Raw genomic sequence first — 21,490 nt, 5'->3', positions numbered from 1 at the left:
TGCTGTTGGACTAATTTGGCAATCATGACAGTTGCTGGTTTATTGTACTGCATTTGAAACTGCTGGATAGTCCTTTTGGATTTTTGAAATGGGTTGCAGTGTGTGCCACAGGCATCATCCATGTAGTTTGTTGGCTACAACAATAGACTGTGTTTGAAGAATCTTTACACCACCAAAGCAAAATATATAGGTCCCCTTTGAACATGTGCATTTGTCCTTCAATTTAAAAAATAAATAAGTAAATAAAATAACATTTACTTGGTCAAACTGCAAGAGCTTTATAAGGCCACAGTGATGTCTCATACAGGAGTGGGAGCTTTTGTTTTACTCTTTGCTATGACTATTATAGACTCACACAGCCACCAACTCGTTTGGGGCAAATGTAATTATTCCAACCACGCAGAGTGTTGTGATCTCAGTCAGCAGTGGCACAGCAGTCACTCCTCCTCTCATCCGGAGCCCTGTGCAGGCAGGCGGCTTGATAACCACGGCAGAGTCACCCAGAAAGAGTCACAACAAAGAAAGTCGTGCTGTTGTTATTCTGGTTTGGCAGTGTGGTTTACTAGGTTGCCAGTTTGTCTTAAGATTATGTAGCTTCAGCAGCAGGTTAAATAAAAATGGTTACTAAAAATGTGTGTGTAGTATTGTTTTGAATTTTGGTGAAACACTTGTGCAGTTGTAAAGCCACAAATAAGGTGACAAATAAATGAGGGAAAAACACCCGTTAGCTTTGAGTGAGTAAGAAAGTGCATGATTAATACTTTTCCGTCTTAAAATGCTCCAATGCTCGATACAATTGTTTGTTTGTTTTTAATTAAATAAATAAATAAATAATACATTCACATCCTTTGTCAGGCCACAGTGGGCATTTAGTCTGTCCACTGGTTATATGGGTGTCATTGTCCAGTCTACAGATGTGAATATTACACCTGTTAATATTTTAATGTATACTTTATTGATCCCCGTGGGGAAATTCCTCTCTGCATTTAACCCATTCATTCTGTGAAGCAGTGGGCAGCGTGTAGGAACAGTACCTTGCTCAGGGGATTCGAACTCCCGACCTTCCAATCATGGGGCCACAACTCTACCTACTGAGCTATCCCTGTCCCTTTCCTACTTGCCTTTTCTTAATGCAGCTCTTCACGTGCAGACCGCATAACTTTGCATGTCAAATTTGTAGCATTTATGCTTTTTGTCAGATCAAGAATGATTTTTGTGTGCCCAGTTTTTTGTATCTGAATAAACAGTTCTGACCAATCAAACCACTGCGTTTGGCAACAAGTGCTCCCAGCTCAAAGCACACACCGGTGCAGAATACTCAGTTAGGGCTGTGCGATATGACCAAAATCTCACATCCCAATAAAAGATATTTCTCATCCCGATAACGATATGTATCACATAATAGTGCATTTTCTGTCAATTCTGTGAATCTCGGGCAGCTCGACTTGTGTGAAGTGTTTTCAGCTGGGCGTTGTGTACCTGGAGTCGAGTGTTTTGACCGATGCATGAAACTACATTTTTAGATATAAGTTGTAACGGCCGCCTTTTTCTTTGCGAATATGTATTACATGGCGTGCTGCAGGGAAAAGCCTGTTCTAACGTTTAGTCTATGGTTTATTTTGAGCACCTTACAGGTGAGAAGCAAAACAGAGGCGTAAACTCTGTCCATACTCTTTCTGCGGGTATTCTCTGTGCACTGATGATGTCCACATCCACACGGTGACCATCCAAATGATGAAAAAACAAACAGTGTATTTTGCGACACCACAAAACAAACGATAGTGTATAATATGAAACGATAGATGTTTTCATTACGGCATATCGCATAGCCCTGTACTCAATGATATGGATATGGTACAATAACCCTATTTTTAGCTCAGACAGGCAGCTAGACACCGCTCCGGGTCAGTCGGTTCTCTGAAATGATTTCTCTGGATTTTCCTTGGATGTGATTCCACCTTTGCTAAGAAGAACTTGAACTGCCCCGCTGACATCCAAAGGTGGTATCGATACAGCTTCAACTCCTGGATCAAACCATGAAATTCTCCCTGCTGCTGCCTTCTCCTGAGAATTGGATGAACCCAGAATATCAGTTTCTTCCTTTTCTTGTTCGGAAACATGTGAACCAACTTTTGCAGTGCATTTTTTAACAAAAACAGACTGCTTTCAGTGTGTATACGCTTTACACGGCAAGTTCACACCCAAAAAAAAAAGAAGTATGGAATCTTGGGTTTTTAAATTTTACTTTTATTTATTAATTTTTTTGTGCTGCTCTGTTTATAAAGGCCTTAAATCCACGCACACAGAGATATGTCTGTTTTTTAAGCTCGGTGTCTCCGTGTGCTGTGCAGATGACCTGATGGCAGACCAAAGGATGGACATCTCGTCTACAATGACTGACTTCATGTCCCCCAGCTCCACTGACCTCATCTCCAGTTCCATCAGCACGCCTGGCATGGACTACACCCGCAAAAGGAAAGGCAGCACCACCGACTACCAGTAAGTAGACAAGGAGGAAAGATGAGCTCAAATGCTCACTTTATTGATAATATAAACATATTTGCTACTAGCGCTTCACTTACCAGCAGTGCTAACTGTAACGTCACATAAATAGACGTTGAATTTATTCTTGGCAGTAAGGTGCAGATAGAAAGGGGGGAAAATATACAGACTGAGAATTATGGGAATAGATAAAGTGACTTTCACTTTATCCCTTTATACGGGATAAAGTGAAATGGCTAGATACACTCAGAGTGTTTCTGGTCTTATTAACCATGTCTGATTATGGAGACACAAAGTCTTTTGCATTAATTACTGCAGGTGTGCTACGATATTCATAACATTTGTGTCCTTAAACACTGTTAGCCAGTGTTGCTAACACTTTACACGTTGTTTAAAACAAAAAGTAATGATCTGAATCCTTCAGTGACAAAAAATTGATTAATAAATTTGTGTTTCTTTGCAGAATTGATGGCTTCTCATTTGAGTAAGTTCAAACATGACTCAATGTTAGTAGATCTTGCAAACTCAATTAATCAGCCTGAAATGCCACTGAACCCTCACACATAATCTTTTGCACCATGAAATATTGAACAGAGTGAAAAGCAAACCTACTCAACCCAGTGAACCCTTTGTGAAGTGCTCTGGTTATTTGAATGTGTTCCTGTGGTCTTGCTGAAACTTATATCTCCTGTTTTCTCCTTCTCAGCGACATGGACCCAGATAAAGATAAACTGGGAAGGTAAGGTGCCATTATTGCCATGGTGATAGAGCTTTAATCTGCTGAATGTGTCTGTTTATTGCTCTTGAAATATCCTGCTTCGATTGGGTTCCCTGTTGATTTCAACTTAAAGGGTCCGTTGAGCCAAATCATAACATTCGTGTTTTCACACTCACATTTGTGAATGACAGAAATCTGTATTTGGATGTTTCAGTGCCCACATAAATACAGAGGTGGTGAACGGAGGTTTTACACTGGATGCTTCTCAGAGTATTGAGAGATGTTATTTTTAACAACAGCAGCTCTTACTAGAATAAAAATCCATGTTGGTCTGAATATTACACAGATTCCAAGGTTTGTCCTTTTGAGCACAGTAGAGAACGATCGGGTAATAAACACCTAGTAAAGATGTTTAATTTTTCCGGCACGAGGACTTTTGCCATGATCTATATGACCAAATCTGACACATCAGAGTTTTTCACCATGTTAGGAGTGCATGTTCGATCATTTTATTGCATCGGACGTCATCAGTGCAAATTAATTTCACTTAACAGGGAAAGAAAGGCTGTGATGGGTGTATTAAAATAATTTTTCTCAGAAATGTTCATAAAATTAAAGCAAAGTTGAATGAATAAATTCAAATAATAAGCTGCACAGGAAAAGTATCATAAACTACAACAGCTGCTTTTATGCATGTTACTCTCCAGGGGAAAATCTCTTGCACACGACACTGTGACACCAAAGCCAATCGAGGAGAACCATTTCACTACTGTACAGACATTGTCTGCAGTTCAGCTGGGGGTGCAGTAGGGACTGCTGCCTGAAGGAGAGTGAATGACGTAGTCACGTTACATAGCAACTTAAGGGGCTTTGGATGTATTACTTTAAACCTTTGGTTTTACTGAACTAAGTGCTCGCCACCCACTGGATTAGATAAATCTTCCACTAGCAGAAATAACCCAAAAAAGACACAGACAATGCCGAGTTTGGAGAGATGCTTTATCTCAAAATAAAGTCAGTCTCCTGACTGTAAACGAGTTTAACTCATCCTAATTGTTTTTGGAAAGTCAAGGAATCATTTGTATGTACTATGAAGTCATCTTCTGGGTGTGTCTGTAGAGTGGGGTGGAAATTTTCCTTGTTGTTGCTCTTTTTCCTAACTGTAAATATGAGATAAAGAGATGCGTCATGTTTGTACTGCATTAGTCATCAGATTTCCCCTCTTCCTGCACCTTTCAAAATATGTGCTATCGCATTAATTTAACAATCAAACTCTTCAGTCCTCTCTAATTTCTCTCTCTAATTCTTTCTCTGTTTGTCTTTTCAGTGACCAACAGGGCCGGATTAAGAATGCCAGGTATAAACACTCCTTCTCTCTCTCTCTCTCTCTCTCCCTCTCTCTCTCTCTCTCTCTCTCTCTCTCTCTCTCTCTCTCTCTCTCTCTCTCTCTCACTCTCTCTCTCTCTGTCTCTCTCTCTCCCATTCCCCCTTACCTGCTAAGCGCTCTCTTGCATGAATTAAATGTCACTATGTGAATGGGGACAGAGAGATCTTTGTGCACACTCATAATAAGAAACTTTATACATTGAAGTGTATAGATCCAAGCATTATGTGGAACTAAGGGGACTGTAAAAGCATACCTAATTGCTAAAGCCAAGCTGTCTTTCTCTTACATGGAAAGAATTCTCTTTTGTAGCTGCTTCTGTGCAAAGTGAGAGCAAACAAGCTGGAAGGATATAATTTTATAGTTGTGGAGGATCGGCAGAACACCAAAAACTGGATTTCGTCTTGTGTCTCTTAAGGCTATGTTTTCTTTGCGCCTTGCTAGCTGATTTTTATCATGTTAGACAGGACTATGAATGCGTAGACATTCGAGTCTGTTGGATAAGGTGCCTGATCATCATCTTCTCCTGCACAGAGAGGCTCACAGCCAGATTGAGAAACGTCGCAGAGACAAGATGAACAGTTTCATCGATGAGCTGGCGTCACTGGTGCCCACCTGTAATGCCATGTCCCGCAAGCTGGATAAACTGACAGTCCTCCGGATGGCTGTCCAACACATGAAGACGCTCAGAGGTGAGAATCAACTGGGAGGGTTGGGGAGGCAACGAAGTGAAAAGTCTTCTCATTCAAACACTTGCTCGCATCAGTTTTTGTACTAACATGTGAAATATGCGCTGTTGAGGACCTGAGGGTTCGCTTTAGCCAGTCTGGTTCACAAATTCTGATTTCAACCCATGTTTTTTCTGGGAGTTTCCATCCCAGTTAAATAAAGGTTAAACAAGGAAACGTATTCATAAGCATGGGAAACGTGAGAGGTTTTTACTGATCAGGTGACAAATAAAGAAGATGAATGATGATTGATCCCTAATTGGGGAACGGGCAGGTCAGGATAGTTAAGATGGATGATATTAAATGCAGTGAAGTACTTACCTGTGTCGTGTTGGAGACCGCTGTTAAAAATGTGAAGGTCAGTGGGGCCTGGTCAGCAGCTGGTCAGTTGATATTGGTAATCCTTTGGTAAACATTTCCAAATATGGAACTGTGTGTGATTCTTAAAGGAAGATAAGTTCAGGGTTTGTCGCATACTCAAAGCAAATAGCATTAAGTGGGAGCATACAGCTTTCTAAAAACACTCTTACATGTGCAGGTGCAGTCTGAATAGTCACAGGTGTGACCTGCGTGTGTTTTAATGTTATATGCAGGTGCAGCCAATCCGTACACAGAGGCAAACTACAAGCCTTCCTTCCTCTCAGATGATGAACTGAAGCACTTGATACTAAGGGTGAGTGGAAAAATCAAAAGTAATTAACCTCCTAAGACCCAAACTCTTTCATTGCATGCATTTTTAATTTCTCTTTGCTATTTGGGCTGATTGGGACCTGATGAATATAAAAACAAAGAACTACCAGTTTTTGTTTTTTGTTTTTTTACCTAATTTTTGTTTCTGAGAAAAATTAGATCCACATATGAGGACATTCACTTTAAATTTTGATAGAACAGTGGCAGTGTAATGTCCTTGTAAGTGGATATCAGGCCCTTGTAGAGCAAAATTTAGTATTTTGGTCTAGACAACCAAAATGTGATGTCCACATATGTGGACGGCAGGTCCTAGGAGGTTAAAGGTGCTTTTTATAACTATACGAAGGAAAAAAAACTCCTGAAATGAACTTTTAATCCAGTTTTTAACGTTCTGTTTAATAATGCAGGCTGCTGATGGCTTCCTGTTTGTGGTCGGATGCGATCGTGGCAAGATCCTGTTTGTTTCTGAATCCGTGTACAAGATTCTCAACTACAGCCAGGTACGCCGACAGCTTGAGGAATGAAGGGATCTTTTTATTAATAGCTGGTGGTGGGTGACTTTTAAGCCAGCTTAAAAGGCTTTACTGTGGATCTGCAACAGGCATGCGTTAGTTCCTTTACTAAGCAAAAGAAGAATGCTGTGAATCTGCTCACTCACTATTAGTACACAACCAAGTAGAGAATTCATAGCCAGCAAACATCTAGGTCTATCCATCCTAATTTTAAATTCCACAAATTAAAAGATTCAAATTGAATCTTTTCTCGTGCTTCTCTTTCTCTCTCCTCTCAAGAACGACCTGATAGGTCAGAGCCTGTTTGACTACCTTCACCCCAAGGACATTGCCAAGGTCAAAGAGCAGCTGTCATCCTCTGATACAGCCCCACGAGAGAGACTCATCGATGCTAAAAGTAAGCAAAAATGAACGTGTGTAATCTATTTTGTAGAGCCGGGAGTTTGGTCAATACGGTTAAAATCTGTCACACCAAATGGTGTGAAAAGGAACCCCATATAGGGAACTGAAGGCTAGAAACAGTCGGAGTGCATTTTCTCAAAGGAAAAACCTGTTGATTTAACGATGGCAAACACAGCTGGAGGTAAAACAGGGGAAGTGTGCATCATTCAAAGCACTAAGAATAGAAAATGCAACCAAGAGCTCCAAATGGATTTATTTTCCAAATGTGCGTTTCCTTTGTTATTTGTGTGCAAGTCCTTCCTTATAAAATTGCTGAGGGTTGAAAGAATAGTCGTTTTCTGTTGACTGATTTTTTTTTATTTTATTTTTGTTTTTTCCTTATTTTTGCAGCTGGTCTTCCTGTGAAGACAGACATCACCCCCGGTCCTTCTAGACTCTGTTCTGGAGCTAGGCGGTCATTTTTCTGCAGGATGAAGTGCAACAGGCCGTCTGTCAAAGTAGAAGATAAAGATTTTCCCTCCACCTGCTCTAAGAAAAAAGGTAGCGCACCATTGTCTTCATTAAAACTGATGTTGTAGAAATGTGACAACCTTCCTCTCTGTCAGAGCAGCACTTGAAGAAGCTCTGTGCTTATCAGCTCTCTGGTCCCTTTCAGACATTTCTGTAAATCTGATATCTCTGCTTGTCAGTGCTGTTTCTGTATGGGCGGACTGACCACTGCCTTGTGAAAAGCTGTGACAGCAATCTTATCAAGCACGTGCAGTCAAGTTACCACTTTATTCTTTTGGAGATTGGTGTCTAGATCTGACAAAAAGTAACAGCTGAAGTTGGTTGGTTGTTTCCAGTTGCTTCTAAAACGCTTAATTCTAAGTTAATGACATACCTGCAGGTCCACGTGCAAGCATCTCTAAATAAAGAAGGATGCACTCATTTATGCACGCAGCACTACAGCAGTAACTTAATTACCCCTGACACAGAGATAGGACTGATCAGGATCTAACAATAAATGACATGGTGTGTTTTTCCCTTAACAATTATCCAAGGGTGTGGATGCACCTTCATGACTACATGTAGGATGTAGCATCTGTAATTACCAAAGTATCAGTCCTATTAAACGAACTCTAATCTCAAGCATTTTACGTCACCGTCAGGCCTCCTACAGGGTAAATGGTAATGCTGCTGTGGCTCGTTTCTCCCACATCATCTGATAGAAGGGGTGAGGAGCATTAACATCAAAATGAGCCACGTCTGAATTGCAGAGAGCTTCCACTTTAGCAGTTCGATGAAGCCAGCAATGTTTTGCATCCCGTGTCTTAAAAGATCTTTGGAGCGGCTCGTCTCTCCTCTCTCTTTACATCTCACGCAGTGCTTTGTAAATATTTCCATCACCTCCTTATGAAACCAAAAGCCCTCATTTCCTGGTGTTCCTCTTCTTCTATTTTTAGGTTCACATCCTTTTCATAACAAGGAATTGCACCTCAGTTGGCATGAGAGCATAGTGTTTATTTACCTGCTCTATATTGTCAAAAACAAATTCTAGAGAAAGACAAGTGGCTGTTTTTTGTGTGTTTTTGTTTTTTTGTTGTTTTTTTTTTTAAGACAATCAGACGTTTTAGTAATGTGTTTTATCATAAAAAGATTTAAGTTTTCTGTTCTCTAACTTTTATTATTTCATTTTGAGAAAATTTACATTGAGTTTAGTTTGACATTCTAAAGTGTCTGTTTAGGTTTTATTGTTTGAAAAGGTTACATTTTAGGTCATCTTTTATTAGTTTAACTATTCAAATTTTTCTTCATATTATAAAAATTAAAACTACAAACGTGACACTTGGTAAGCTTGACTCAGTCGTGTAGACATCCATGTCTCAATAAGGAGATGCACCAAAGCAGCAGCAGGCACATTAAGCACATTATTATAACGGATGTTAGAAGACTTAAAAACAAGAAAAATTCCTATATGTTTTTAAAATTTTAGTTAGTTTTGTAAGTGCACAACATCATTTCATCTACTTGCCATTTAAGTGTAGTTTATATTTTTATTTGCTTAAACTAAAGAGTTTTACCACACGTTGTTTTAGTTTGCTTTAATTAGTTTAATAACATAATAAGTAAAAAAAAAAAACAATACATTTGACAGTTGTCAACTTTTTTTGTCTGTTATACTAGAAATGGCCAAAATAGATGCTTCTAATTTGAGTGATGCATGAGGGCTCAGGTGGAGAACCCAATAACAGTAATGAGGGAGCGGTGTTTATTTATTCATGTTTCAGGTATTTCTTTTGTGTTGAAGTAGTTATTTGAATGATGTGTTTTCCGTGTATGAATGCGTCCTATTACCCGATGAGAGGACCGAGTTCATTCTTTTATTTATTCATTTGAAAACCTTTTAATTAATCAGCAAAGCTTACACGCCATAAAAGAATCTCACCAGAGTGATAATCTTTGAAAATAGGGCTGCCTCTGAAAGTCAGAGCTATGAAGCATCAATCAAAGATGCTTTCAGTTGAGTGAGACTGCGAGCGCTTATCTGCAAACAACATGTGCTGCACTTGTAGACGAGAGAAGCTGAAACCTGAGGCGCAGGGCCTTTTTTTCCTGATAGGCAGTTGCTCAGTAAAGTCAGATGAAAAAGTTTTTTGCAGGAATCTTTATAATCTTTATTAACTGCTTCTATAATTTAAAGGGGAAGAAGGAGCCAGGTGCTGATAATCAAATGCACTTGATAAACTGATGAGTAAAAATGACTACCTCTGTAAAAGCAGAAGTTTTGCAGTTTGCTTCTATGGAGCATTCAGGAGGGTGATAACATAATGCTATAATCTTCCCAGAATTCACCCCAAGGTCAGACTGTGCAATGCTTGAAGGTACTACAAATAACCCAGGAGCTACATCTCCGGCTCTACAGGCCTCAGTTAACATGTTAACTGTTAAAGTTCATAACATTGTATTTAGAAGAGGACTGAACAGAACAAGTGTGGCTTGTTTGGGAGGGTTGTTAGCAGGAAGTTTCTTCTCTCTGAAAAGAACATGACAGGTTTGGTTTCTAAAGTTGTATCTGAATAGACCACATGGCTTCTGGTCCAAAGTGAAGGTTTGCCTTAATGGATAACAGAGGAGGGGGGTGATGGTTTGGGCTTGTGTTTAAGTCATTGAGTTGATCATGAGCTCAGCTGTATACAAAAGTATTCTAGAGTCATATCTGAGGCCGTCTGCCCCTCAGCTAAAGCTTGGAAATGATGAAATTCGGCCGTGCAACACGACAGCGATCCCCTGCACAGCAGCAAATCTACAGCCGAATGGCTGGAAAGAAAAGTATCAAGGTGTTTCTTCTGACTTACGATTACTTCAGTTGGACTTTTATTGTGAAGTGGAAAGTGGAAATGAAGTGGAAATGTGAAGATGAATTTTTATTCTCACAAGATGACAACGTTCGCCAGTAAAGTGGACTTTGGCCTAACTAACTTAACAGTTTGCTTTGTTGTCGATGAACAGTTGCAATGGGCCAGTAAAAGTCCAGACCTCAACCTGAATGTAATGATGTGGTTGGACCTTAAAATTCAGCTGTGCCGAGCAAATGCCTAAAAATCTCAATGAACTGAAGTAACACTGTAAGGTAGAGTGGGCGGGCCAAAATTGATCCACAACAGTGTGTAAGGCTGATTAAAATCATACAGAAAACAGTTTGGTTCTGCCGGTGTCACACTCTGCCTCCGGCTCATTTCTGCAGAGTTGGTCCAAACAGTAAAAGTTAACACAAAAACAGCTAAAGCCAAAAATGAATTTGAACTCTGAGCAAGAACCAGACTATTATTTAACAACATCAACCATCACAAATTACTAGAAAATGTTATGTTACACTTAAAAAGCACTGAGGTAGTTTAGTTTAAACAGAAACATGTTATGGCCCATTAATCAAGTAAAAATATATGAACGACAACAACACTTTTGAAGTTATTGTGACCTGCTGAATCACATTTAACTGACCAAATTCTGATTTGTGTGAATCTTATTTGGAAATTGCACCTGGGCTGTTCTTTCAACCTCTACATCACACTTCATTAGATGTGTACCAGGCAGGTCAGGGCTGAAAGCAGTCTGAGTCAGCTTGGTTTCAGCCATGGTGAATTAGCTGAAACACGTTGGAGTGCAGTGTAACATCACGCCTGGACTTGAGTTTTTAAGATTAAAAATTAAAGGTTTAGAACATGACACAAACGGAGCCTCGGTCACTCCATTTTCCTTGTCAGAAAGTGACGTGCAGGACGTTTTGCACTTTGATCAGTCAATATAAGAAGATTTTCTTGGAATACATTGCAGCATGTGTGCTCCACTGGTCTAAGAGCAAATGAAAACATGGCTGGCTGCGTTTGGAGCTACTTAGTAGCTTACTGAGGAACTGGAGTGTAAAACGTCTTTTATGGAAACACACTTCTCTGTGTTATTCTGGGGGGGTTAGGGTTTAAGTTCAGTACAGCTACAGAAGTGAAACTGCCAAGAAGGTATTTTACTTGTGTAAAATGTGTTGAGAAGATGGGAGTACTCCCATCTTCATGGAGAGTGGAAAGGTGTTCCAGATGGTGTGGGCATTTGCAGAGGAGCGATGGTGGATATACTGGACAGAGGCTGTTGAAGATGAAGCTGCCAGGCAGGAGGTTCTTGTAGTTTCTAATCTTGTAGTTTTGTGGCAAAGAGCAAGAAATAAACAGCCCTGAAAATCACAGATGGGCTCGTTTGTCAAAAATAGTTTAGAGGCTACAAGCCAAAGTCCACACAGCACTAGCTGATTACCTGTGATCCTTCAATCCTGCAGGGACGACCCTATGATTTGTCTTCAAGGGTTCAGCCTAGTGTTTTGATTTGTGCTTGAGAATTAGCTGTAACTACATCACTGCTGTGGCTTCCTCAGTGTTTTGTAAGAGATTTGAATCGATCAGCCAAACTGTTCAGATGTGGGTTCATAATCAAAAATAAATCCCCATCACATTCAGTTCAGTGAACTGTAAAAAATGCTTCATCATACCCCACAGCATGGTGACGGTATCCTACTAAGATAGCCCTGCTTATTTCTTATTTTAATCCCTCTCTTGCTTCTCTTCACTCTCATTACAGCGGACCGTAAGAGCTTCTGCACTATCCACAGCACAGGCTACTTGAAGAGCTGGCCACCTACCAAGATGGGTCTCGACGAAGACAATGAACCTGACAATGAGGGCTGCAACCTGAGCTGCCTCGTGGCCATCGGCCGCCTGCACCCCCACATCGTCCCCCAGCCCAGCCTGGCAGACATCAGGGTGAAGCCGACAGAGTACGTCTCCCGGCACGCCATCGACGGCAAGTTCGTCTTCGTCGACCAGAGGTGAGAGGCAAAAGAGCGTTAAAGGGGAGGGCCGAACAGGTCACCTCATCTTGATTTATGTGACAGGACAGTAAAGTTCAGCCTCTTGCAAGTACTCGGATGATTTTCAAGGTCGCATCTCCCTCAGCTTATTCTCAGTCTGCCTGCTTATCGAAACTGGAACGGATTTTATACTTAGAAATATTAGATGGTAAAAAGATAAAGTGGCCAAAAATTGAACCGACTGTAATATTGATATGAGAGTGCGCCACAGGCATTGTTTACACACACACACACGCTTGTATTGCATTCAACTTCAGGAGGCTGTGAATAATGCACATTTTATGTAACTAGCTTCTGAAATTGCCTCCTGAAGGGTGGAGGGGTGAGAGCTGTGAGGAAATATGGATTCAGAGAAATCGAAATAACTTGTAGTGCATAAAATATCAAAGTAGAGCCACAAATAGTCGACTTTTACCTGCAGCGCTCTGCGTGTCATTTAGCACAGCCTTTGTTAGCAGCAAACGCGATGGAGTCAAATACACCCCTGTTTTAGGATGCGGTGATTTTTGTGTTTTTAATATTAGCTGTTTAGATGAACACATTATTAGTTTTTATTTAGCTGTTAGTTACAGCCGGCCTTCAGTACAGATGAAAAGCTTTTCAGTTAAATGAGTTTTATTCTTGCTCAGTGCATTAAATGCAAAAAATATATAATAGTGAGGAGGTTTCAGGACAGAGTGATCTGTTTTTGGGTGATTCACCATCTTAGAAAACCTTTGTTGCCCATAATTACGACTCTCACCAGCAGCTGCAAGCGAACAATCCTCTTTGTGTCTGTGTGTTCTTCCAGAGCCACAGCCATCCTAGCCTACCTACCCCAGGAGCTGCTGGGAACTTCCTTCTATGAGTATTTCCACCAGGATGACATCAGCCACCTGGCAGAATGTCATAGACAAGGTGCCTTCTGAGAAGCCTCTAAAATCCCTGTTAGAGTTTAATAGAGAAGATGTGAATGAATGAATGCTGGTGGTGCTCATTGCGTATGTATGGCATATGTCCACAGTGCTGCAGATGAGGGAGAAGATTAACACCAACTGTTACAAGTTCAAGATCAAAGATGGCTCCTTCATCACGTTAAGAAGCAGATGGTTCAGCTTTATGAACCCCTGGACCAAGGAGGTGGAGTACATCGTGTCTACCAACACTGTGGTGTCGTAAGTATCTGAAAACACTTTTTATTTGCTTTACCTGGAAGTTTTTAAGCTATAAACAAAAGTATTTTGGCTCTCTGAAGACTCTGCTACATCACCTGTGTGCCCCCCCCCCCCCCCTTCAGGTGTCCTATGATGGAGGGATCAGATTACCCTCAGTCTGCTGCCTCTCCACAGAGTATGGACAGTGTTCTGACCTCAGAGGGTAAATGACTACCTTCATTCTTTCACGCCCTGCTTATTTATCAAAAACATCAGCCCATGTCCACAGTTATTCTTCACAGTGCATACATTCTTCTTCTCTTGATTGCTGCTGATTGGTAGGTGGGGGGAGGCGGGCTCTGCAGACGGTGCCTGGTATCCCCGGTGGCACAAGAGCGGGAGCTGGGAAGATTGGACGCATGATTGCTGAGGAAGTGATGGAGATCCAGAGGTGAGAATAGAAGAATTTGTGTGGTTTTTACAATCTCAAAACCAGTCGAACAGAAAACCAGCGTTGGTGCTCTAATGGAAAATCACCGTGGCCTAGTTTCTTACTCAGATCATGCTGATAGAGGTGACACAGAGAATGAATTATCAGGTATTACAAGCCAGCTGTACACGCTGGCAGTTGAGTATATGACAAACCATATGCAGGATTTTACCTAATTTTTCTGCACTGAATCATTTCAAATGTCAGGTTACAATAAAATGGAGAATAGGCACATGTTCTGTGCTGTCTAAAGTAGGACAGTGGGTTCGCGCTGCAGGCTCTTCTCCTCGCTTTGTGAAACTTCAAGGCTAATGATGAAACCCAGCCAAAATACCACAGACTGTCTCTACTGATAAATGATCGCCCGATTGTTATGGCAGTTCTGAAAAATGATTGTGTGTGCAGTGAGGCTGATAGAAGAGGGACTTTTTTATTTGGGGTTTTCATGTGCTGGAAGATTTTTGGCATTTTAGGGAAAGATGCTGTTTTGAAAAGTGTGACCTTCTGATGCAAATAATTCAGTAAAGAGCTTTACGTGTTATTTCTAGCAGGCTTTCAGTGGGTAAAGAATTAAGACTGTAAACCATCATTTAAATGTGTGTTCAAGGTTTTGGAATCCTAATGTGAGACTGGTCAAATTTGCAGACGACATGAATTTAGATTTGCACTTGCTGTCATGCCTGATGCAGCGATACATACGTGTGTGTAATTACTCGTGCAGTATGTGTGAACGTGCACATTTTCTTTTATCCTTTAGGACAAAAAAATAACAAGGCAATAATTGGCTGCCTCTTTAGCAAATACACAGAGGATTAGTCGTCCTTGTTCCGCTCTGGCGTGTCACATAAGAGAGCAGCATGAACACATTCTCCACCTGGTGCAGGTTCTGGTTAAAGTGGCAGGAAAACAAATTATTGTTGCCAGCTGCAAGCCTCGTAGAGTCTCTCCAACCATGACGAGGGATTTACCGACCTGATATTTGAATCTGAAGTATGTTTGATCTGGACTCACAAAGCTGTTTCAGGTGTAATCTGTTCAGTTCCCTTCTATTTAGTGTGTGACGTGTCAGTAGCGCTGCACTTGTTGCTAGGAGAAGAAACCACAAAGGATTAGCATGCATGCAATGGAAAAACCTTTCTTTAAGTGTTTGAGAGCATTTAACGTAATCACAAAATAAATAGGCTTATTGTAGGACTAGCATCGTGTTGGTACTTGATATCGACTCAACAAGTACACCATCCAGGTATTTGTAGTGTTTCATGTACTTATACTCTTCAGTTCAGTCAAAATGGCGAGTGTGAATACAGTAATACATGATTGGAGACAGCCTAGATCTGTTTCAGAAACACTGCTGTCATCTGTTTCTTGCTATCAGGATTCGAGGCTCCTCCCCCTCCAGCTGTGGCTCCAGCCCTCTGAATATTACCAGCACACCTCCACCCGACACCTGCTCACCAGGGGGCAAGAAGGTAACACACAGACACACACACACACACCTAATTGACCTGAAAGCAGTTTAATTTGTGTGCTTCTCTGTGAACATGCACTGTGGTGAGGGCCACGTGCTCATGGTTCCTGCAGGACATTAAAAAAAAAAAAATCTTCATATATCTGTAAATAAAACATGAAAAAGTCTTTAGATGTCCTTTATTTTGAGATGGTGTCTTTAAAAGTCACTACTAATAAAACAGTTCTGTAAATCACTTGCTCAGTGTTGTCATCTCTACATTGTCATACACATTTATTTATTTTAGGATAAAGTTACACACTTTGAACTTCCAGGGCAGGGATTGCAAACTTGTTTTACAATGTGGGCCAAATACAGACTCTGACTTTGATTTCAAGTGAGCTGAATCAGTGAAACTACACGATAAATGTCTGTGATGGTTCTTAGTCATCCAGGTCATCGTAGTCTGAGTTTCTTGAAGATGTTTCACTTCTTGGATGAGAGGTGAAACATCTTCAAGAAGCTCCTTAGACTACACAATAAATGTGTATAATTACAGAAAAAGTTCTGGTAGTTCTTTGCCCAGACTGTCCTGTAATTGTGAAATATAACACTTTTGTTAATTCAGAGAAAATGTCCTGTGAACCCAATGTAAAAGCCATAATTTTATATAGTAAATGGGGAAAAAAAACCCAGGAGCTTTATGTCATTTAAGTGTTTATCTATTACCTAATGACTTTGGTGCCGTATGAATGACAATTGAGTGGGGTTCTCTATCATTAGAAGTTGTAAAACTTATGAAAAACAAACTTCAATTCTATGCACTGCTTCACATTTTTCAGAGCAGTCCAGTGGGCTGGAGTCTTTCAGAGGCCAACTCTGGGTCCCAGGCTTTATGTTTGACACCACTGCTCGAACTCCTGCACTACCCTAACAGAATAACTGTCCTCATCTCAACTTTAGACACAATTGCATTGTTGAAAGCCTGTACACCAAACTCGTCTGGTCTAATCTTAGTATTTATAGTGCAGGAACTTCATGGGTCTGTCTAAAACCTGAAAAAATGCCCCTAAAACAAACCCAGAAGAACAAAATGTACAAAATCATTTTATCCTGTTTGATGATGTTAAAACATGCTGCTTGTACCAGTTTTAATCTCAGCGTTCGCTCTCACTGAACAAGTTCAATGTTTTTGCTGTGAACTGATGTTTACTCGTGTCGCCTCTGCAGATTCAGAACGGAGGAACGCCCGATCTGCCGAGCACGGGGATGCTTCCTGGACCCGACTCTGTTGGCTACCCCTACTCCAACCAGTCCATCATGAGTAAGTCACTGAGTAAATCTGTCATTTTATGATTATGTCCTCTTCATCAGTCATCTTCTTAACAAGTTGCTCTCTGTAAAGGTGACAACTCCCACCTGAGCATAGACATCATGGATGAGCCCGGTTCCAGCAGCCCTAGCAACGACGAGGCGGCCATGGCTGTCATTATGTCCTTGCTGGAGGCGGACGCCGGCCTCGGGGGGCCCGTCGACTTCAGCGACCTACCCTGGCCGTTGTGAGGAAGCTGGGAGGGACGAGCCGGAGCTGCTGACGTGGGGTTGACGTCTGGTTGCCACGTTTTCCACCCTGTGTGCATGACGGCGCCGCAAAAATGCCCATCTTAACAAAAAAGGAAGAAAAAAAAAAAACGCTCTGTAGATACAGAAGAGATCCTCTCTCTTTAGGTGTCCATCGGACTGGATGGCCGTTAGGTTTCATCCCCAATTTTTGGTTCATCATTCCCTGCAGGTGGAGCTGAGATCCTGTTAAGATGCTCATTTTTCCAGTGCTGGTTTTCTAACGTTGCCACGGTGAGAAACCATTTCTCTAACAACAGCGGTGCTGACATGTCGATGCTCCTTCACTCTCTGCCCCATCAACCCAAATTAACAGAAGCCCCCCCCCCCTCCAAGACACTCGAGACAGTGGCAGAAGTTTAATAGTGTTGTGTTGGGTGGTGAGCCCGCTGTCTCCGAGGTTTCCCTGTAGGATACTGTACAAGCACGAGGACGTAAACACACAACAGAAGATACTCAGAGGACCTTTATTCCCAAAATTCCACTACCAGGTGTATCTCACGTATTTAAATTCTTCTTTCTTTTTGTAAAGACCGAGTTGTTTTGGAAGGCACCGCCCAGCTGCTGTTTCCAGAGTTTACGCAAACTTTTACTCCAAGCTGCTCATCCTCGTCTGTTTCCTCAGAAATACCGAACTTCTCCGTTTCCTTCTGTGTTCACTCAAACAGCCTGCAGTGCTTCTGAGAGAGGCATTAGGAAGCTAGCAAAAAAAAAAAAGGTGAAAGCGCTGGAATTGAGGGGGGGTTGTTGGGTTGAGGATCCCTGTGCGTGTGCCTGTGTGTATGTTGAGAAACAGACCAGTAAGGTTTAAAAGGTTGGCCTGTGTGGCCTTGCTTATAAATCAAACTGATCTTTTTACTATTTTACTGTTATTTTCTAGTGAATGTGGACATGCTTCCCATATGGAAGGAGGAGGAATAAAGTGAAACATTGCAAATATAATAAAAATCCCAGCAGTAAGCGAGACGGGTGTGCAGGAGCTCCGTAAGGTCGGGGGTCGTGGGTTCCATGCGTCACATGTTGCTGTCCATTTAAAAGGCTCTGGTGAAATAAAGCAGGCGATTAGAACAGCATCGGAATCGTGGATAGATTTAACAGACTGACTAAACACAGCCACGGGTCTAAACTCACACACACCTACCAAGGACCAAATGCCACACGGCTGCAGTAATAACACAGCTGGCATTGCAGAAGCTCTCGTTTCGTCCAACTCATGCAGCGCCCCTCTGTGCCGTCACTTTAAGGCCTTGATTAAACCCATCGGAAATCCGATGTCCTTGTAGTCGTTCCTGTGTTTGACGTAATCGATGGTACCGCCACTGTCTGCTTGAGCATGAACATCAAAGATCAAAAAATGCCGAATAAAAAGCAGACAGTGGCTGCAGTGGTTTTAATACTCTGGTTCTTATTTTAGAGCTTAGTTTTTCTCTTCAGCCCACAGAGCAGTTTTTCCTCATACCACTCTAGATGCTCTCTGCAGGTAGACGGGCCTGGACACAATGTAGTGTAGATACTCCACGGATGTCCATGTGGTCACAGAGAACAGGCAGGTGAGCAGACATCCTCACAGTCACCGATGACGAAGCCTCGAAAGTCCGTTTGGTTCATAATTTGTGACAAATTTGCATCACTCAGACTCGAGCAGACTCCAGAGTCTTATTTCTTCAGCGTCATCTTTACTGAGTTCCCAGCTCAGCTGCTGCACCTGAAGTTTTAAATTTTTGCATTATTGGCCAGAGATCCTTTATTAACCAACGTTAAGCTTTTTCCTTTCACCACTGAAGCTTTTTAAATAACTGGTGCTCAGCAGTGATCTTAAGCCCAAACTACAGAAGTCATCTATTAACAAAAAAAAAAAAAAAGTGCCAAATCTTTTATTTGCGTTATGTTCGTCCCTAAAGAAGAAAGAGGAGGAAAAAATCCAAACCGATCGAAGACCCGAACCTTGAGGCAGCGTCGGCAGCTCGACATGCGGCCAGTCATCAATACCAAAGGTGAAAGAGAGAGTGCTGCATGAGAGTCAAGCTCAGGCCTTAATCAGCTTAGCCAACTGAATATCTCCAATCTGTCGTAAACTTTTTGATATATATTGGACCAAAAAGGCTAAAAAGTGTAAATCTACTGTCATCATTCATTATTTTAAAAACAAGGCCTATAAACACGGTGCGACTCCACTGAACCTAAATCCCCTCTGAGTATCAAGCAGCACAGTCCCACAGGGAGACCCATAAACCAGCTCTGAATATAAGACTGTCTTGATGCACAGATTGACCTGCAATGCTGGAATCTTTCAAAGGGATTAAAAAAAAAAAAAAAAAAAAAAAAAAATGACCATCAGCAAAGATCTGCTGCTTCTCGTGGACGGCCTCCTGCTTGTTTATCTCTGGTGGGCTTCTGAGCATTGGCAGCGAGTGCTCCGCCGGAGAGGAGCGAACAGCTGGAGTGAAACTCTGACAGCTGTCAGAACAAAGAACAAGGCTTTAATGGGGGGAAAAAAGGAGGTTAATTGAGTCCGGTGGGAGCAGCAGCTGTATGGGCGGGCACACTCGGTGTGCTCGACAGCAAACCAGGACTGTTCAAGTGCTCCTCCTTGAGGAAATGTTCTTCACTGCCATTTTATTGACAATGCGGGAGGCGACGCGGCGTCAGCCTGCTAACATACAAACCTATAAGCTTGGGTTACAGGGTCTCCACCTGCTCACCCCCTCACTGATCCTTCAGCCTCCCAGTCTTGTGTTGAACTGGGGCTGAAAGAAGCTGAAAAAAACAAAACACCTCAGAGTTGATTTATTTGCAGATTTGCCGTACGTGGATTGAAAAAAGACTGCAGTTACCCTTAAATTTGGTCCCCCCCTTCACCCAACTGTTAATTCCAACTACCTTATTAACGGCTGGTGAACAAAGAGGACTTTGTAATGAAGATGGACCTCACCAACGTCTCTAAGCACTTCCTGCAACAGTTTCTGGGGGTCATGAGAGATTTCCAGTAGCCTTTTTTTTTTTTTTTTTTTCCTATATGATGACGACGATCCCTGATATGACCTCTTCACCTCTCTGCTGTCACAGCCCCGGGCCTTTGTGTTGTCAGATAAATTAGAGGCGGACATGACAAAAACCAAAAGAAGCAAAGACACAATCAGATTTGCCTTTTAACTTGCTGAAATCTATTTTGGAAACAAAAACAAAAATCAAATTAGATGTTTGGAAATATTTTTTTAATGGCGCTGCATTATAAATACATTATGAAGGCTCTGGTTTGGAGTTGCAGAGATAAAACCTGGATTTGAGTCTGAAAGACGAAATCCCAGAGATGTATTTTAAAAAGTAAATAAATAAAAAACACAGAAACTAAAGAAATTAATTTTCCTCATCGCTCTACATGAAGGACTTCTTAGTTAATTTGCAAAGCGTAAGCAAAATAAAAATGTGTTCTTGTGTATGACATGAAAAAGGTCTTTAAAGGGCTGATGTGTAACTTCTCAGCTTCTCACTGTGACCAGCACATTCTTATACAAACACAAGGCTTCCTGTCAAACTTTGAACACTTCTGATGTGGGCGGGGCTAACACTTTAGGAAAATACTTTTTCATGATGGGTTTTCTTTTTTTAACTTTCAAAGAAAATACATGTGAGACACAAGCTGGGCTAATACAAGTCACCTGTTTTATTTCCACGTGGGCAGAAAAAGTTAACATCGACCAACTGTGGCTGAAAACAAAGCAGCTTTTAAAAGAAATCCTTATTTGAGGAGGCTGAATGCTGCAAGCTTGGCAGCTGCAGCACCAGCTGCTGTTTGGACCTCGGCCGCTTAAGCCGGGCTCAGACTCCGCCTCCTCCTCCGTCCTCCTCCAATCAGGCAGCCGCTGGCAAGGTCCCCTTTGTATCTGTTCTAGTGGGTTTATTTCTGTTTTAAGTGTTTCTACTCTACACACTACAATAAAGTGTTCTCCTTGTTGATATCTCCCTGCCCCACCTGACGATAATGTATCAAATCTTTAAATATTATCATGTTAAGAGTATACTTTATGCAAATATATATGAGTATGATGAGTGTATTGTATGTATCAGCAGTGAAATATTTTTAAAATAAAATTATTTGTTTCTGTCATTGAGGATTCGCTCGTGTTTACAGTCGCTTGCAGGCTTCATTCACAACTCTCAGCCAATCGGTGAAGCCTGCTGGTATTTTTATATAGTGTTGCCATCCAGCTCGGGCAGAATCTGCCACAGAGAAGCGCTGCTGCTGCTGCTGCTGCTTCTCCACAGCCACGGGCAGCTGAATGGAGCTGAGCGGTTAAAGCACACTTCAGCAGGACAAAGAGCTTGTAGGTTAACCCGAGAGGTTCCTCGTGGTTTGCTTCCCGTGGCCTGTAAAGTTGCTGAAAGCATGAGCAGACACTCTGGATGCACATTAAATAATCATGGTTACAGTGGAAGCAGCGTATCTATATTTAATCCGTCCAGCC

The 21,490-nt window shown here is 41.6% G+C and overlaps 1 protein-coding gene across 3 annotated transcripts in view; it reads left to right on the top strand.

Annotated features, from left to right (window-relative positions):
* LOC100692320 (aryl hydrocarbon receptor nuclear translocator-like protein 1) overlaps window positions 1–21,132 on the top strand; it is a 31,879-nt gene extending 10,747 nt beyond the window's left edge. For all 3 annotated transcript variants that reach the window (XM_005449328.4, XM_025908644.1, XM_005449329.4), the window contains 17 exons: window positions 2,352–2,499; window positions 2,966–2,986; window positions 3,209–3,241; window positions 4,548–4,577; window positions 5,139–5,296; window positions 5,926–6,005; window positions 6,430–6,522; window positions 6,814–6,931; window positions 7,327–7,476; window positions 12,046–12,292; window positions 13,125–13,231; window positions 13,338–13,488; window positions 13,611–13,690; window positions 13,810–13,918; window positions 15,333–15,426; window positions 16,635–16,728; window positions 16,810–21,132. In XM_005449328.4, coding sequence (XP_005449385.1) covers window positions 2,352–2,499; window positions 2,966–2,986; window positions 3,209–3,241; window positions 4,548–4,577; window positions 5,139–5,296; window positions 5,926–6,005; window positions 6,430–6,522; window positions 6,814–6,931; window positions 7,327–7,476; window positions 12,046–12,292; window positions 13,125–13,231; window positions 13,338–13,488; window positions 13,611–13,690; window positions 13,810–13,918; window positions 15,333–15,426; window positions 16,635–16,728; window positions 16,810–16,967 — 1,871 coding nt within the window. In that variant the 3' untranslated portion in view covers window positions 16,968–21,132. The remainder of the gene's footprint in view (window positions 1–2,351; window positions 2,500–2,965; window positions 2,987–3,208; window positions 3,242–4,547; window positions 4,578–5,138; window positions 5,297–5,925; window positions 6,006–6,429; window positions 6,523–6,813; window positions 6,932–7,326; window positions 7,477–12,045; window positions 12,293–13,124; window positions 13,232–13,337; window positions 13,489–13,610; window positions 13,691–13,809; window positions 13,919–15,332; window positions 15,427–16,634; window positions 16,729–16,809) is intronic.
* The last annotated feature ends 358 nt before the right edge of the window (window positions 21,133–21,490 follow it).

Source organism: Oreochromis niloticus, linkage group LG7 (assembly GCF_001858045.2).
Source record: "Oreochromis niloticus isolate F11D_XX linkage group LG7, O_niloticus_UMD_NMBU, whole genome shotgun sequence".
In the NCBI taxonomy this organism is placed as follows: domain Eukaryota; kingdom Metazoa; phylum Chordata; class Actinopteri; order Cichliformes; family Cichlidae; genus Oreochromis; species Oreochromis niloticus.
The sequence above is the reverse complement of the archived record's forward strand: the minus strand, read 5'-3'. Positions and strand labels throughout refer to the sequence as shown.